The 19,126-nt window shown below is 34.9% G+C and overlaps 1 protein-coding gene across 5 annotated transcripts in view; it reads right to left on the bottom strand.

The window, feature by feature from the left end:
- TBC1D5 (TBC1 domain family member 5) overlaps window positions 1-19,126 on the bottom strand; it is a 318,604-nt gene that overhangs the window by 71,391 nt on the left and 228,087 nt on the right. For all 5 annotated transcript variants that reach the window (XM_032183435.1, XM_032183438.1, XM_032183436.1 and 2 more), the window contains 2 exons: window positions 10,084-10,226; window positions 4,118-4,224 (listed from right to left, as the gene is read on the bottom strand). In XM_032183435.1, the coding sequence (XP_032039326.1) occupies window positions 4,118-4,224; window positions 10,084-10,226 (250 nt within the window). The remainder of the gene's footprint in view (window positions 1-4,117; window positions 4,225-10,083; window positions 10,227-19,126) is intronic.

The raw sequence follows: 19,126 nt of genomic DNA on the forward strand, positions 1-19,126 counted from the left end.
TTGCTAAAGGGTGAAAACAGATTTGCAAAATTCACAGTTAACTTAAAACAATAGTTTTAAACCTTTTATTCCTAGCCCTGGCTGCCTTCAGGAAGGAAAGAACATCTGGTTATTTAAGGAACACAATATGTTCACATTTTCTATGACTTTTGTTTCTAATTGGGTTTTTTAATTTTTTTTTTATTTGAACAACTCTAGTTAGAACTATGTTTTTTAATCACTTTATATTTTTCAACTGCCCTATCTCTGTATCTCTACTTTTTAATTTTGCAGACTTCGCTTTGAAAATTAACAGTGCTCAATGTTTTTTAAAAAAATGGAGGATATTGGCCACTTGTGGGATATTAAATACACAGAGACACACCTTCTGTAAATGCTTTTGGATATACAGAAAAAACCTTGCTTCATGTTCTCATTTCACATATACATACTTGCAAAACCCTGTTGTTTCATAAGAAGCTCTACTTTTATATCCGCAAGGACTGTAAGTGCATAGAAGTAACTTTCATATAAATAATTGAGGTAATTATCTGTTCAAAGAAATGTGAAACAAATACTCTGCTAAGCAGGTTAACAATATTACCCTATGCAAAGACAACAACGCTGATTTGAGGTTTTCATTCTACATTTTCATAAGAACTGGAGCTAGCCAAATGCAGAAAAGGCTTAAATTCAATTATTCTACATTGATCCATACTCAAGACTATAAAATTAGTACCTCTCAGGCCCCCCTTCAGAGACAGGTGCATTTACTTTTTTTCAGCTATTACAGAGCTCTGTATTTCTCTCCAGTTGCACTGGAATATATCAGGGATGTGGAATATAAAATGTCCTCTCATCCCAACTGCCAGTCAGGATCCTCTAAGTCAAAAGGAGAGTTGTCAAGCACAAATTACTTTTCATATTACTGTTATTACTGGATAATGCAAAAGCTTCTACTAAAGCTTGATTCCACAAAAGGTCAAAAAATTGTATTTGTCCATCTGTAAGAAAAAACTTCCCCCCATCTCTTAAGTAGAGCTTTCTTTTGATATTTAGCTCTTTTGATGAGGTCTGCAGTAAAGTGCAGCAAAAAAAATCCAACACAGTAGGTCCATCAAGCTGAAGTTTAGCTTTCCTGATAGGCTACAAGGCAAATAAGTAAGGAGAAAACATCTGTTATGACTGAGCAAGGAAACAGAAGAAGAAATAATGGATGACACCAGAAGAGCAAACTCCGATTTATCTCCAGAATCAGAAGTTATGGATGGGCAGGTTGTATCAGGTCCATATTAATGACTTCATAATTTATGACAGAATTGTTCCTCAAGAATCTTTCAGTTTTATGTTCATATCACCAACCTCTCAGTCCAAATGCCTACATCTTCCCCTCAGTGACATTATTTGGTATTTACCTATCTGCAAAAATAATCCTGAAGACAACATATACTAATAAACCTTTAAGAGGCAATTCCTGTTTGTCATCACTGAGTATTTCTGCAATTCCTCTCCAGCTGAGATTAAGAGCTCCAAAGGGCAGAGAGAGAGCCTCTCCCAGATATTCGGAATGACACTAAACATACTAGATGTGTTCAACAAATAATGAAATAACCCACTGAACCATGCACCAGTCTCCCACAGAAAGGAATAAGAGTTGTCCAACTTCACACATTAAAAATCAAGTGGAATCTTGGAAGAAATGCCATGCAGAACAATTCAGCTCTGGCTCAAGAGAGCTAAATTGCACTGAATCAAATGTAATTTCCCATTAGAAACTAGAAGCTAGCAATGGAGAAATGCACAGGAAAACATCAAAGGAGGAAGAAAAATCATTAAGCACTGAATTTGCTAATCATCACTAACAAGTTGCACTACTGACTAAAATCTCCTTGTCTTTTCTTCCAATCTCCTTTTATCTGCTCAGGGAATAAAGGCAAACTGAATTATCTTTATGCAGATAGAAAAAAAAAAAAAAAAAAAAAAAATGTCATTCTAATTTTCCCACTTACACTGGCGCATATAATCTGTGTACTGATTTTAGACTCCTAGAATACCCATGATGTCGTGTTGAGTCTTACCTTTCATTCTCTGTACTGCAAAATTTTGACAGACTTAGAAAATTTTTATATGTAGGTCTTACACCACACAGAATAACAAGCCACAGTAGGCAGACTCCCATTTCAGAAATACATTGGGTTGAACCAACATATGCTTAAAGACACGTAAGTGAAACTTTAAATTACATCAAGGGAAAGATAAAAAAACAGGTACTTAAGTCACAGCACTGAAGATATACTTCTTTCTCTGACCAGAGAAAGAAGTATATTTTTTTTCTTTCAGAGAGATACTTTAGAGAAGTTTAATTTCCTTGCTGAAGGAAGTCCAGACTTGTTAATGTAGTCTCAACCTAAAGACGCAAAGTAAAACAAGAGGAGCTAGAAGTCCCTTTGAGCTCTTTATTCTCTAGAAATCCTAGTTTTCTAACCTTTAGAGTATTTCCCAAACAGGTAAGTACAGCTCAGAAATGAGGAGCAATCATAATTAATCATATTTAAATTGCCAGAACAACTAGCAGTTTTTGCATGAAAGACCTTTAAGTACTCATTCACCTGACTGAAGGGAGAACTACCTGAAAGATATGGTAAGATACACATCCACTGTTTTCCTGAAAGGTGTTCAAGGCACACCTGAGAGTCTGAACTAATAGAACACCAAGGCCCTATGAGCCTGACTTCACTTTAACAGAAGAGAGTGAGGAGCAGAACAGTGATCAAGCTTCTTTCATGAGAAGTTGATGGCTTATTTTTGCCCCCTTCTGCTGATAGCATGACTTGTATACTATCTAGGATGCTTTGGAAGACAGCTGATTAGTAATTATTTTTTCTTTTAACATACCCCTTTCCTAAACAACAGATTACATATTGGATTTAGTTTGATATCGCAGCACAGTTTCCCTCCCTCTGTATCTTCCATCAAAAAAACAGTTCTGTCTTGTTTTGCTAAAACAGTACATAAATAAATGCTGGGCAGCTTGATTTCACACTCTGCTGCCTGAATCTTAAGAAAAATTCTACAGATCTAACATTACAAACTCTCTTACACACTGGAAAGATGATATACTTTACTTCTCGTCATGAAAGAAATCTTTGTGCCCGAGAGGAATGAAGAAAGCAGCTGTAAAGAAAGCAGCTGTAAAGAAAGCAGATTTCTGCAAAAAACTGATACAGAAACAAAGAGACATTTTTTTTTCTTAATCCATAGAAGTGTAAACATTGTTATTGAATGAAATTTTGCAGAAGACAGTGAGAGTGCAGAAGTGATGAATTTTTCACTTTCAAAGGTGACTTGCCTCAAGAGATGAGGGAAATCAGACTTTACACTGGCAGCCTCCTAATGGGACATGCTCAAAGACAGTTCAAAACTGGTAGCACAAATTCTGCTATCTGCCAAAAATCTGAATACTGGAAAGATTATTGTGTACAGAGTTGCCTTAAACATTTTTTCCACTACATTGTGTATATCCATTGTACATTATATCCACTTAGTATACACATGCCATTCTAAATCATCAAGAAGTTCACATATTTTGTAGTATAGTTGTGTATATCAAAAACATTACATTTATATATTTGTACATTTTATTCCTGTGAATCTTTTCAAACTGTAACGGCAGATTCTCAGTTCTAACTGAAAATCATCATGTGCATGTATCTATTATTGGGCATAGGTAGTGCTATAAGGATTAACAATGGTTAATCTCCAGAAATCTAATGAGAAATATTGTACAGATGATATTGCATGACAGTTTCTACACAGTTTACTAGCTTATTAAATAAAATATTAGTTTCAAAAGTATAGTTTATAATGAGAGATGTCTGTGCAGAATACCAAACAAAGGAGCATAAACATCTGCAGTTTGCTGAGCTCCTGGAGAAGTTTAGCAAATTAGTAGGACAGCACCCTTTTAAGAGTAAAAAACTTGTATTCTACTCTTGTTTATCAACTCTTTCCTTCAGCTTGTCAAAGAAGTTGAAACCAGAGTTTAGCCCAAAAAATGTAGGTTGTAATTAACATCATAGCATTTGCAACATTCTATTACAGAGATTTATTTCCTGTGTTTACAAAGTGAGCCTCTCACCTTTGGATCTCGGAGGAAAAGTGCTCTTAGGATAAGGGAATGAACATCTCCAATAGGTGGATAATGCATCAGAAGTCCCAAACAGGTCTGATAATTACTTGATATCACTGTATTGAAAATGAAAAAAAGCGAAATATTACTATGTTATTTTCTGTAATCTCATTACAGTTCAGATGCAGTTGCCTCGTCCCACATGAAGTCTCTCAGAACTCAACTTATTTCACAGACATTTGTATTAGGATTCAACTCCAAATCTGGATGTCTAAATTTAGCTGTTTGTATGTGAGCTGTGCACCAAAACTCTACCAGAGCCAATGGAGGTGGAAACGATACTGTCAGTGGAGATAGAGAACCCAAAACAGACACTGTTTTTTTTTCACTTACCTGCAGACACCTAAAACTCTAAGGGTATTATTTGTATGGTAAATTTTACTTCCAGTCCTAATTTTATGACAACTTTGTCCCGCTCTGAAAATTCTTTGCTGAAATATCTTTTTTTTCATATTCTTATGTACATACGCACATACATGCGCACACACATACATACATCCGTATGCAAATCGTGTCAACAAATCCTTGATTTCTAGTAAATCAATAAACTTTTTACAAAATGCTAAGTACAAAAGGAAAAAGTTAGATTTTCATTTCAGAAATACTTAAAAGTAGAATACCCCATTAATTTAGTAGGATTTGTTACTTATTTGGGAAATGTTATGAAGTTGATTTAATCTGAACCTGTATAAATATGCTCTGTGGCTCTCTGCTTGCTGTTGTTATCTATTTTTTATTTTTTTTTTCCCCAAATCAATCTCGTTATGAGTGCAATTATTAGAGATGTCTTTTCAGGCAGGTCTGTGTAAACTACATCATTTCTTTTGCACCATCCAAATCCAGGCAATCCATCTGCCACAGCTGTCAAAGCAATGCCTGTTGCTGATGCTTGCACTGTGCAACATAAAGACAGCCTCCAACACTAATATTGTAAATAATTTTTTAACAAACTACTATTCTGAGAACTTTAGCTGTAGCAACAAATACTTCTAATCAGGCTTCTACACCAGAAATAATCCTTGCAAACATGGAATTATTTTGAATCAATAAAAGGCAAAATAAATGGTTGTTCTGTGGACAGAGATTTAAATGTTTTACTTTTTATTCTTTCATGTGAATAAGCCTCATATCCTCCTGTACCTTTCCTCCCTCAACAAGAGGATTATGGGGAAAAGATGCAGGACTGGGCAAAATGAATAATTATAATCTGTGTAGGGAACCACTTTATCATCTTCATTTCCGTTGCTGATCCGACAGCTTGTAATTTCATACATCTGCTTTCATTTGTAAAGCACTCACTTATCCTACTCATTCTTTATCTGTTCTGCCTGTTTTTTTCCTATCCTTTGTTTTTCTTGTTCATATTCAGGTACCTGTTTTTTTCTTCTTGTAGTCACAGAGCTGGCATAATGAACACAACACAATGGTCTCAGTCAGAGATCTTTCAGAGAAGCATAATACCAGCACCGCATATTACATAACCAAGCCAAGTCTCACGTGTAAATCAAATTTAAGATACTGCACTGCAGTTACGATTATGAGACCTTTTTACCAAAGCAACTAAAAATACTGAAAATGGACAGTAAATACTACATAATTTTATAAATGATAAGTATTAAGACTAACACATTTCTCTTTGGAACACACCAGTATGTATTCTATTTTGCAATGGAAAATTGATTAAAATCATTCTTTCTTTATTTCTCCTGGAACAATTATTTGCTGTCTCACTGATATAGAGAAAAGTAAATATTAAGAAATCTAATTGATTTTAACGGTGCAGACTTGAGCCCTGACAAAAATTGGTATTTTCAACCACGAGACATTTACTCGAATTATTAATTTTTTTGAAATGTATAATAGAAAAGCAATTGAACAATTGAAAAAAAAATCAAACTGTTGGGCCATGACTTCTGCTCCCTAGAATTTATATTTAATAGTGAACCCATCACTGATAAATTAAACAAAAACACAAAGCAAAAGCAAAACTTAAAAGAGGAAGGTCTGCTAACTTTTATATTTATTTTATCTTTATGGTTTTCTCCATACATTCAGCTCTCCCATTTTCACATATAAATTGTTATAGAAAAGAACATCATTGCTAGTGCTCTATTTACTGAAGAATTTTGGGTTAAAGGGATTAATCTGCTGAAATACCTCTTGGTATCTTTCTTTTTTTCAAGAGGGTCAAATGCATGGCCAAATGTATGTTATTATACATCAGCCTGGCAGTTTTCTTAAAAATGATGCAGAAAACATCAGCAAAACAAAACAAACCCTCCTTTTCTGAATATTCAGATTGGAATTAAAAGGATTTCTAAGAATCAATTCTAGGATGACATTTCTTGTAGAAGAATCTGTGCAGTACCAATTTCTATCGTCTCAGCAGTAGCTGGAAGGTATTGAAGTTCAACGGTGAAATACTGTGGCCAGCTGCCTTGTAATAGTCTTGGTGCTTGCCTATCTGTGCTCCTCCTTCACTCATTAGCTTGGCAAGAGTCACATCTGGATCCTACTCTTAGCGTGAATAACAAGTTATTGCTTTGCCAAAGGAATGTGATCAGTATTTCTTGGGAAAGCCGTAGAGAAACTCCTCTGATAGGGAAAGCAATCATACTGCCTTTAAATACTTGTTATGCAGTAATGACAGATTATGCAGAGGAACAACAAATTGCTTTCTCTCCTCTGCTTTAGATGAGATAGACTTTTCTCTGTTGGTCCAATAACCTTTCCTGGATGCAAGCAGTAGTAAAAAAAGGTTGAAAACATGAAAACTAACTGTACCTGTCTTCAATCAAGTCCTAATTTCCTGCCACCTGCCATTTCTTCTGAGTTTCATGTTTGAGGCTGCCAATCCTGTATAGAGATGACTTCCTAACCTAGATATAGTGGGACTACTTCCCCCTGCTGCTTTACGCATTGCTATGTTCTATTTAGTACCCCTAAATTGAATTAAACATAGATTGTATGAACATCTTGCATGATAACAAAAATAACAAATCAACTCCTCCGAGAAGAGGCTGTGGTTTCTTTATTTCTCTTAAAATATTCAGAGTAACTTTAGATAAGAAAAATATAAGCTAATAATGTCCATAGAGCTAGGGACATAGTAAAAATATTGTTATTCAAATACTGATCAGTCAAAATTAGATCCTGGTGTAATAACATCATTAGTTTACTATGCAGAACATGGACAGGTCTTCCAGGTATGTTCATTTTTGTCCTTCTTCATGGGAAGGAAAGTATATAAAATAAATACATTTTTTTTTGCACTGAACCCTCTCTTCCATTCTGATTTCACCAACAGCTGCCTACACATTCATTTTAGTGAAAGTGATGTAACATAATCATGCTTCAGATTTGGCAGATTTTTTAAACAAGTTTTTTTTTTTTTTTTTTTTTTCCACGTGGTTATTTTTTTCCCCCAAAGTATTCCAGAAAATCATTTATTAAAACTCAAAGACACTTCAGTACACAACCCTACACCTGCTTTGTGAGGATTAGCACTGCACGGATAAAGATCTGCATATTCAGTTGTTAAACTGAACAGAGCAGTTTACAGAATGGCTGTATACATGATTATGTATCCGTAATCTCTAAAATGTTCAGGTCATTTCAACTATGTGTTTGTGTATACACAGTAATCTAAAATTCTAAATGTTACCCTCTCCTTTAGTAATACATAGTTTGAGTAACAAAGAATTTCAAAATAAAAATAAAATTAAAAACATAGTAGAAATGCTGCTTTCTTAAAATCATGTCCTTGAGAACATAACAAAACAGAAAAAGATTTAGCAGTTCCCAAAACAGCAACTCCTTCTCCATCCCCAAATGTGTTGTTATAAAAGAATCTGCATCATTTTTAAACTTTCAAATGCTTTCAGTATTATATTATTATCACTGATTATGGTTGATATTTTTATAACATATTAGGAGTTCTATTATTATTCCTATTGTTTCAAAGTCTTAAAACTGAAAGTTTCCAGATGTTTTATTTATAGATGATTAACATCATTGTTTTTTTTTTTTTTTTTTTTTTTTTATAACATTTCCTTTCACCAAAGAAGGACTAGTTTTTAAAAACTTATTTGAAAATCGTTTTTAAAATGTTACAACATCTATTCGAGCTCAAATATTAACAACAATATAAATAGGAGGGAAAAAGGAAAACTTTTCTATTACAGATATATATGGAAAGCTTTCTTTTATCATATCAAAAACTGTGAAGATTTCTGAGCTTGATGTTTACAATATATTCAATATTATTGTATTTATGATTGGGTATTTTTTTTCACTGTACTACTAAGCTTAGAGTAACTAATTAGACCCAACTACTGAAGAAAAATATACTTATTTCAGAAAAAGTGAATGTACGAAGTATTAGCTGTCCTGATGAGATGACTTTGCATCCTATTTGAGCAAATGTACTCCACTTTAAAGCTATTTACTGCTTTATTTTACAAAATGTGGGGATTTCAAAGAAAAAAAGGGAGATTGATTTCATACAGATCCCCATAATACATTTTTAGCTCGCATTTTAGTTACCTCATACTGATACTCACGTGTGAGCACCACAAAGTGAAACAAACAACCTCAAAGCAACCTTCCTTTCCCAGAAAAGAGAGGGTGCTTATAGACGCATTTCTTAATTATCATTTTTAAAGGCAAATGATGGCACAAAATACAATGCTGATGTTAAGAAACAATTTCACATGCATCTGTACCATGCATCTATACAAACATTTTAAAGATTATTTCAGTTTACTGCACATAAACAAACCAGATTCAGATTACAGAAAATGACTTGGAATTGGATAATCCTGAAACAAGCACTGATTTTGAAACCTCTACACTGAATTAAATGTCCACCTCTTTGAGAGGAATGTAAGGCAGCTCTATATGCTGCATGTTTATTAAAAAGCGACTAAGAAAACCCACATGGAGTCCCATGGCAGGCAGTGAAACAACAGTATGTGTAAAGTACATGCGTGTTATATTTTCAAGATTGGGCCCTAAAATAAGAACAACAGAAGTTGAAAACTTTATGTGTCCTAGAATACAAAATTGTGTCAAATATGTGACCTTGTTACAAGCTAAAACTTACAGATTGTATATAATTAACACCCAACAGGATGCTAAAGAATTCATATATTTAATGTCAAACATGCATCTTATTGAAAAACACATACTTTGTTGTGGCAAACTCGTATATGGAATTTTTTGCAAAATATGACAGGACAGAAATAAATGCCTTTTAATTAATTATTACATATTTTCTTCCTCCCATTCATAATTATACAAACTAGCAACATTTTTTAGTTTCTCTCTTTTGCAAATTCATTTATTTATTGCTTATCACTAGTCCATACATGCAAATATCTTTGCACCTATTTCAGGTACTGAAAGAAAATAAAATTAAGTGATCGGTTTTCTAAAGATACCACTCTTGCATGGAATAAATGTATTTTGTAATTGCTACTCATCTCTGCATGTACATTTCCTTCACGACATAACTTGGAAATCTATGAGTCACTGTCTTGTGCATTTTCACATTTTTCAAAGCAGAAGAGCAAAAAATGTATTTCCAGTATCAGAGGATTTACTCAATTCATCGGCTTTGTCAGAAGGTGGAGCTCTATACATACCTGAATCACTGGCTGCATAGAAAATCTGCAACTCTATATAAAAACACAGAACTACTCAGAAAACAAACGTGCATTTAACTCCGAGATACAATTTGTTTCATAAATACAGCAGACTGTGCCCGATAACAAATGGCTCCTCTCATAGCATTTGAAAGGATTTTTAGTTTGTTAAAAAAGTCAGAATGAAATTTAGCATTTCTTAAGCCCTCTGTTTCTTTGAAAAATAGGTTTGCATTCTTCTTAAAAGATCGTAAGATAGTTGATACTTACAGGCATCTCTAATATATAACAACATGGCTACAAAAATGTAGTCAACTAAATTCAGGGTGATACTGTCAGCAAATAGAGCATCCCACACAACAAGAAGGTCCTGGAGTGGGAATTCACGTCCAAAGAGGAGCCTTACCCATCGCCTGAAAAAAACACAAAAAACAGAAAAGACATGCTGTATTTATCTGTTTTGACGAATATTGTAAAGCCAGTATATGTATCACAGGATCAACTACAACCCAAAGCATTTCACCAGGAAATTTTGCAAATTATGAAGGTCTATGAGAATCACTCACCTAATTGTGTTTTTGGAAATGTTTGTGTCTACATTAAGGGAAGCAATACCTTACCAACTGCAGAAGCTTAACTGACTAATACTGTTATGTGGGTGAACCTCAAAAGAAAGAACATATCAATCCTATACACCATATTTTTGAGCATTTGATGTGATACTGATCGAAGATGAAAGTGAGATGATGTTACACAAGAACAGCCTGGAACAGAAAAGCAGGGTGAAGCCAGAGGTTTATGAGAGCCCTGAAAAGCCCAGTCAAGTGAAAGCCAGTTCAAGGCAGATGCCAAATAGCAGTTAAAATGGATCAGGTCACACTTGCTCTGAACAGGCTTCCTCCCTGTTTTTGACAACAGTGTTTCCAGCTCCATGTAAAACATGCTATGGATGCTATTTTGATTAAACCTAATTTAAATCTTTACCAGATTTAGTGATTAATTCCTGTTCATATCTTTTCTGTTTCATACCCAGCAAAACGTGAAAATCTATCTTATTAAATGAAAAATTTGCTTGAGACTGGAAGCTTGAGATGCAGTAGGAAAAAATAATTTCTCAAGCTTCCTTATTTCCAGTTGCAGCTCTTACACTGACCTTGAAACAGGCACTTCCCTTTCCTATTCCAAACCAGAACCATTAGCTTGGTACCTTTCTAGGCAGCAGGAATTATCTAAAGTTATCTTTGAAAAAGCTACAGAAGAGTTAGTATCATTAGTCCTGGAATAGTTATTACAAAATGGACTTAAAAATAATGAATTACATTTTTAGCTGGGATATGCAAATTGCTACGCGTGTGGAATCTGTTTATTCAGTGGCAAGAAAAGATTGATTGCAAATTTCTGCAAAGCAAATTGAGTCATTCTGTAAAACTCACAAAATTTTCTAAAAAGGCAACTAGAAATTTCATCAAGATTAGTTTCACTTGTAAGAATTCACGTTTAACCACTTTTGTACCAGAACTCGTTGTTTTAAGGCATCTGTTTTTTTTTTTTTTCCCCGGTTCCAGTAATGAAAGTTCATTTCTGCACAAATGAATTCCAACACGTCGGTCAATTACAAGCTTTTAAGATAGCAACAATCTGTACAAAGCTACTCTCCCTTACAAACAAAATTGAAAGGAACTGTTTTGTTAATCAAGGGTTTGTTCATTCAAACTTTTGTACCTCCCGATATTGGAACTGTGTGTATAACCCATAAAAATGTCCATGCTTCAGATTTAGAGATCACTGTACTGAGTATTATGCCCTGCAAGGCACATTCCCTTTTAGAAGTGAAAATACAGTCTTATCTAATCCTTATTTTGCTTACACCAAACATTTCTGTTCTGTAGTCTTGTAACTTTTTATTTTAGCATAGTAATTATAAAGGTTGCAATATTAGCTATGATAAAACTCAAACTCTGTTCAACCACCCCATCCTACGAGGGCTCATTTTCAGGCCTCAGAAAGAAAAGTCAGAAGAACTGCTAACAAAGAAGCAGGACTTATCTAGTACATTTAATACCATGTCTGTTCTAGCCAAGGGATTTTACCATACAGCAGCACATTACCCTACAGTGCCTTGCCTACGGGAGACCATTATCCTATGGTGACACAAACATTACCCAAACTCTGCGTGAAGCCTATTACTTGCATTAACAACCCCTCCCACCTGTAAAACCTCAACTTTCATGTTATACAAACTGTTAGGAAAGAAATTGCAGCTAAGCTTGAAGCATTTGAGCTGACTTTGCCTGCAACTACCCAAATCTCATGCAGAAAGAAGCCTTGCTAAAAGTCTAATACACTTCAAGGGAAAAATACACCACGGTGTAATGGGATTTGTTATTAGTCTTTTATTAGAAATCTCTTTTGCTTCTTTACTACTTCATTATGCAGTGTTAATCGTTTGTAGATGCAGGTTTATTCTGCTCTAGCAGAAGTCATTCCTTTTTTTCTCCTGCTTTTATACTTTCTCCTGGGAAAATTAAATCTCAGTCCCCAGAGGTATCATGTTTCACAGATGTAGGCTGCTGAAGAACAACTGGACTTCCTTTTGCAACCGTAATATTACTGTTAATTATTTCATTTCTCCTGTCCTAAAGGGAGTAAGCAACTCATACTGCTCTAAATGCATATATACTAGCTGTTCTGTTATTTCCTTTAGCAGCATTTAGCTCATAGCATCTATAAACCGATGACCATTGCCTACGTGAACCATGCTGCCATAAGACAGGACTTGAGTCAGCTTTTATATTCACAAAAAGGGTTCCTAATTCCTCAGAATAAGTGTCCGTGCTGGAAAGCTGTCTTTCACACTAACACGTTTTTATTGCTTTTACAAATATTTGCAGAGAATTTCAGACACACTTAATAATTGCATGGGACATGATAAACCTTTTTTTTTTTTTTTTTTGAGATGGCTGTCTGTGGTTTAATTATCGTTTTGTCCTGTTAATCTTGCCTTACATCCATTACACCTGCAGACTGTGAAGCTCACAATAGTGTACCTTTAGTAACATGCAATAGTATAATGATTCATAATTTACCAGGCATCCTTAAATTCCTCAAAAAACACAGATTCTTTAAAGCCACAATACAGAAAGGTACCACCACCTACACTGCAGAATATGTAACTGTATCTTCTACTTATAATTCTCATTCAATTAAACCAATATTCTCAAGACATCAGTAATTACTAGCAATAGCTAATGATTCATTAATGACCTTACAATACAGAGAAAGCAGGAGAAAACTGTGCTCTAGTAAAGCCATTAAAGAAGGCAATGATCCAGCCTTACCAGTTTTAACTACAACCACAACCATTTTAACTGAGGCTTATTGGACAATTCTTCAAGCACTGATAAGATAAATTTATTTAATCTGTAGACAGCTTTATTGTTACAAATACTTAGTTGGTTATCTTCTGTTTTCAGCCTCTTATACTTTTGCTAAATGAATTCTTCAGTACACCATCCACCCCAAGTATCTGCTCAAGGCTTGCTTATTTATTTATTTATTTATTTATTATTATTTTTATTCACAGATACTTTTCAATAGAACAAGGTTTAAAAAAATCTGCCCATGCTTAACTTATTTTTTCCCCGAACAGTCCATTAAGAAGATCTAAAATCAAAGTAATTATGTCTCTAGTATTACCTCTTTGCTGTGTATATTAAAAAAATACCCAAATTTGAAAACTCCTTGGTTAACCTAAGTTCAGTAGAGCTCAGGTTTCCACAGAGTACGTTCTCCCTCTTCCTAACCCTCACCACTGACCCACAGTTGCATTTGCTGTCCCTGCACATAATTCACTGTCCTGCACCCCAGCTGCTTAGGAAATGGCAAAGGTGCCATCCACCTTCCATGGCTGATGGCACGTAGCAGTTGTGCCTGAGGAGGATGCTGGTCCTCTGGTTTCAGATGCTTGCAAGACACCCTAGGGGAAGGCTTCTGAGAAAAGGAGGGTCAATAGGATTTTGCAGGACGTCATTTAATTTTCAGTGCAAGTCTTGTTGCTTTTTTAAAATAAGAAAATCATTTAAATGGACTAACCATTGAAAAGAACACCATCTTATCCCAACTAAACATTCAGAAGCTGAGAAATACCAACATTAACATCAGTTGTTTACTGACTGAGAAAATTACATCTAGGTTCTGTCTCTTCATAAAAACTCTGCCATGAATTATGTTCAAGCAAACATTTGTATCTAGCACAATTTACTATGTAAAGTCACGGTCAATAATTTAGGAGAAGGGGTAGGCAGACTTTAGCTGTGATCTGCTTTTATGAAAATAAGATATGGAACAAGGATGAGGAGCAACATTTTTATAATGCATTCAAAAGAATTTAAAGCTATATGGAAAATCAAGAATTATGCAGTTCAGTGCCAAGCAGCAAGTAATACTTCGGACAAGACTCAATGCCTGTGCCATGTTTTCAGAGGTCTGCAGCTGGCAGGCCTACCGCAGGGGCTGGAGTAGGGCTGGGTAACGCTTGTACAGACGAGAAGGAAGAGCAAACACAGCTCTAAGTGCACAGCAAAAGCACCCTCGGAATAGCACATGTGATCCCAGAAACTGCCCCTGATTTCCTAGTTGCCAGTGTCAGCCTGAGGGGAGACGGGCAAGTTCAATCAGAGGATGAGCTTCTGAGGAATGCAGGATAGTTTACTTTCTTTTAATGGCATGAAGGGGACCAACAAAGACAAGCTTTACCAACATTTCAGATTAGACCTGTTACACAGTCCATTGCTCCAGTGTTCTGCCTCCTTTCCTAATAAATCTTGTTTTTATTAAGACTCCTGTGGTTTCATACAGTTCAGGGATTTTGTACGGAATGTCCTAAAGAGATTAATAAAATCTTCAAACGATGAAACAAGACAGCAAAGGAGACATGCCTGAAGTATAACTGTAATGTCTTTTTTTTTTTTTTTTTTTTTTTAAGGGGGATCCTTCTTGCAAGAGTCTTGTTGGAAGGGCAATACTGCTCACAGTGCACGAAAAACTCTTAATGAGCCCAGAGAAGAAAAAAAAGCAGAAATGCTAAGTGCAACAATTAACAGAATGGCATTTCTAAAATAAATAAAGCCCTACTAAGATTCAGCATTTTGTCAGAACTGAAAGAAGCATGTGAAATCCCAATAAAGCCAAAACACTGGCATAAGAAATTGTGTTGGAAACTCATCAGGCTCTCAGAAACTTCTGATGTGTTCAGTCTAAATGTGTCGAAAAAGAAAAAAAAAATACATTTCCAATATGGATTATATGGGTTTCAATCTCTACCATGTATTTTCCTGTCAGAATACTTAAAAATAAATAATGATGATAATAAATATTTGTTTGTTAATATAAATCTAATCAAATTTAGCCTCAGTGATGAACAAGAATACTGAACGTAGTACACTTTATTGCCTTCTTTTCACTACGGAAAATATTCTTGATTTGTCCTGTTGAGAATTCCTGCTGTTCTACAGATCCTGAAATAAATGTATATTAATTACTTTATCAAACACACATTAGCCTGTCTCTTTATATTTACCTTTAACTTTATATTTACAAATGAATTATTTGACATGAGCATCAAATTGTTATTTAGACTCCCATTTGGTTTCTTTAATATTACTAGCAAAGGTTACTCAGCCCTGTATTGAAGAAAAAAAAATCCATCAGTTTTTGGAAGACACTATGTATTTCCTCAATAGAGAAGGTTTTTCCTTTTAAAAAGGAGATCCCAATAATTATCTCCTTCTCTTTGCTGTAATTTACCCTTGTTGACAAAAGCACTTACCGCTGCCTTAAGTCAGACCAATTGTAATACGCTCACTTGCAGGAATGTGCTTAATGAAAAATGTGCCACTGCATCTTCACAGCAGTAATGCTTAAAATTGTTAGGAATAGGCTACAATAAAATTATTGAGCCTATTAGCCTGCTTTGGGTAGGTCCACGTGTCCAAGCGTCCACGGGGGACGCTTCCACTGCCCCAAAGGGCTCAAGGCATCAAATTTACATCTTTGAGTGCTGTTTAAAAAAAAAGGAAAAAACAACAACAAAAAAAGGGCTTTTTCCTCTCTGCAGTTCTTAACTAAGTTTATGTGACCTGTTTTGGCATCAGTACTGCCCTTGGTGTCGGACCTCCTGTTGCTGTCACTGTCCCCTACCCCTGCTGCCACCCTGCAGCCACCTGCTGAGTGCCTTGGGCACTAGAGATGTTCACTAGAGATGGAGGTGCCCCTGCTAGAGGGATAGTAACTTCCCTTCATGCTCTTGCAGTGGTTTTCCTCCTTGATGGCTCTCCTCCAGCCTGCTGTGTTGTTCTGAATGGTGACAGTCCTATTCTGCTCTTCTGAATTTGTTTTGGGGGTTGTTTCGTGCAAGTTTATGGGAATCCACTCAGTGCTGACAGAATGATGTATTTTGCTCCTTCACACAGCCACTGCAAAGTGCACATTTCTCCTGTCATTTCACCTTCCTGTAGTACATGCCCCAGTGATAAAGAACTTTCTTAAAAGCATTTTTACAAAGAGAATACCAGTGATTGCACTCACTAAAAGCTATTCCGATTTTAAACTTCTACTGAACATTTCTTCTCCATATTTACTTAGTGGCATCTTTTAGTATAAATGGAAAGAAGTAATACTAAAAAAAAAGTTCCATCAAGAATTACGCCATTGACATTGATTTCTGTTGTCTTTCTGTACATTAGCTGTTTCACACACAATTACAGCTATTTTCATTTTTTCCCCAAGCAGAGTTAGACAAGTAATATACAGATTCATACTAGCACATAAAATATACACAAAAAGATCTCCATAAGCAGCTATTCCCCCAGTAGCCCCATAAGCAAATATAAAAACCCTGCAATGACAAGTAGACCACTGGAGAAACTTGCTCAGAGACTTGGTGATTTTCCACATTTGAATCTTTAAATTCAGATTGGATGTTATTCCAAAATTCTGGACTTTGATTCTGAATCAAAAAAGACTGGATCAGAGATTGTTCGATTAAGTCCTTTAAAGGCAGGAATTCAGACTAATTGACCTTATAATCTTGGGTTACTGTCCTCATGTCCTCAATAACCAATTTATTTGATTGATCCTCTTTGTCTAAATCTCCAATAATATGACTGACTGAAACAAGCTTTTAAATTACATGTAATTCGTTCACCTTTTCTTTATGAAATAAGACAAGTTTCTTTTTTTTTTTTTTCTCTCTTTTTTTTTTTTTTCCTCCTCTAGGAGAGTTCTAGTTTCTTTGCACATTCAAATTCTTTTTGAAGAGGTAGTTTTATTTTTATATTTTGCTGATGGTTCCCACATCAAATTTGCTATAGTTCATTTTTGGAAATGCCAGAATCTAGATTTATTTGTAACAGTAATTATGCAGTAATGTATTTTCAGAATATAGCTGTTTTCATTAACAGTTCTGATCTCCATCAGTTTTAGCTTGCTGTACTGGACAGGATAGATTACAGATACTCCACTTCATCCTCCTAACATTTTCAGAGGTTGTTTTCTTTTTTAGATACTACAGGACTGAAAGTCTGTGGAATAGGAAAGAGTGAAAAAAAAACAACCCTTTCTCATTAGAGTGTTCAACTGATTTGAAAACTGATTTAATTAGTATCATAAAGAAGCCTGCAACTGGCTTTTCTGTAACACTGAAAACTTCAAAAACAGAGCTAACAACTTGAATATGAAGAGAAACAACAGAAACAAGTTACCCACTTTTTTTTCAGTGGGAAAGATGGGAGATTTGCACTGAAGGCAGCATTTAATTTAGCCAAACTCTCTGCATTGGGAGGAGTACATTCCCACTTCAGGTTCCTTTCCATTCCTCCTAAACACAAGGCAAAATAATTTCACTATTTCACACATGCAACACTTTATAAAGGCATAGTAATTAAAAGCTGCTACAAACATTGTATTGACAATGATAACCTGTGTTTGCAGTAAATACTAAAGACATCACATCCAGTTACTGGACTATAAGAATTTACTGACCAGTTTTTACTGTGGAGAGTGGATAAAATTGTTGTACTCCGATAGCTATCTACAACAAGAATAACCGTAATAAAATAATGAACAAGTTTCAGCCATTACTGAAGTTTTAAAAGAAGTGCTAGACACTTGTCAAGATATTTTTTCCTGTCAAGATTTGTTTTCACACTGACAACAAGTATCAAAGATCAAGGATACTCACCCATTTTTGAAATGTTGGCCAAAATACAGAGGTCAGAGGTAACAACATGAAGTATAACAGTTGTTATACTATGATTCATTTAAAAATTATCTGTGCTAAACTGTGCTTTTACTTATTGCAAAAAGACTGCTATGTTTCTGCAAAACAACTAAATTTTAACAGCTCAGGCAATATCCAGATTTCAAAAACAGGGTTTAGTATGCTACTATTACAATGATAAACTAGAAAGACCAGAGGGGAGTGTTACAGTCTACTGGAAAAAAAACACAACCACCTTTTCAAGTCAATGACAAATCATTAAGTTAAATCATTAAGTGCAAGGACTCTGGGACTACATCTCTGTTACCTACCTAAAAGCATAATGTAATGACTAATATCTGCACTCAAAAGAGAAAAATGCAGGGACATGAAGGTGTGCCTACTGAATTCTTACTGCCCTTGCCTCTGTGCAATTCAAAGCTCCAGCACTAAATACTGATGATGCATGTACATTTTGTTTTGAAAATCACTGCAGAGTAGCAAAAACATTTTCTTTTTTTAACAAAACTAATTACAGGTGAATGATTTTAAACACTATTTGCTGCTGTAAACCTATTGAAACAAAAGAGGCACTTCTAAATTAGTGAAGTTCCTACTGATATCAGCTATTAGCAATTAGGAACTCCACCCCCCAACTTTTCCATCTTTCAACAGCAATGATTAAATTTGGTTTTAAAGTGGAGAAATTATATTAGAAAAAACAACTCTCAGTGTTGTAATTAAAGCACAGTTCTTAAGATGATAAAATAAATTTGCTAATAGCTTTATCCATTGATTCAAGATGTATGTAGTAGCTTTAAAAGATAGCTTTAAAAGTCTCTTTAAACCTGAGAGATATTTAAAATCTCTCTTTAAAAGGAATCCTACAACATTTCATGTCACACAATGTTAAATCTCCTATAGAATTACTACTCGTCTCCGTAGAATCTACTGGACAAGATTTAATCTAAAAGACAACTATTTTAAAATAAGAGGAAGATGGGAAAATTTTTAAGTATTTTAAAGTAAACAAGAAAGTAGTGATCAAGTATTATG

The sequence above is a fragment of the Aythya fuligula genome, chromosome 2 (assembly GCF_009819795.1).
Source record: "Aythya fuligula isolate bAytFul2 chromosome 2, bAytFul2.pri, whole genome shotgun sequence".
Taxonomy (NCBI): domain Eukaryota; kingdom Metazoa; phylum Chordata; class Aves; order Anseriformes; family Anatidae; genus Aythya; species Aythya fuligula.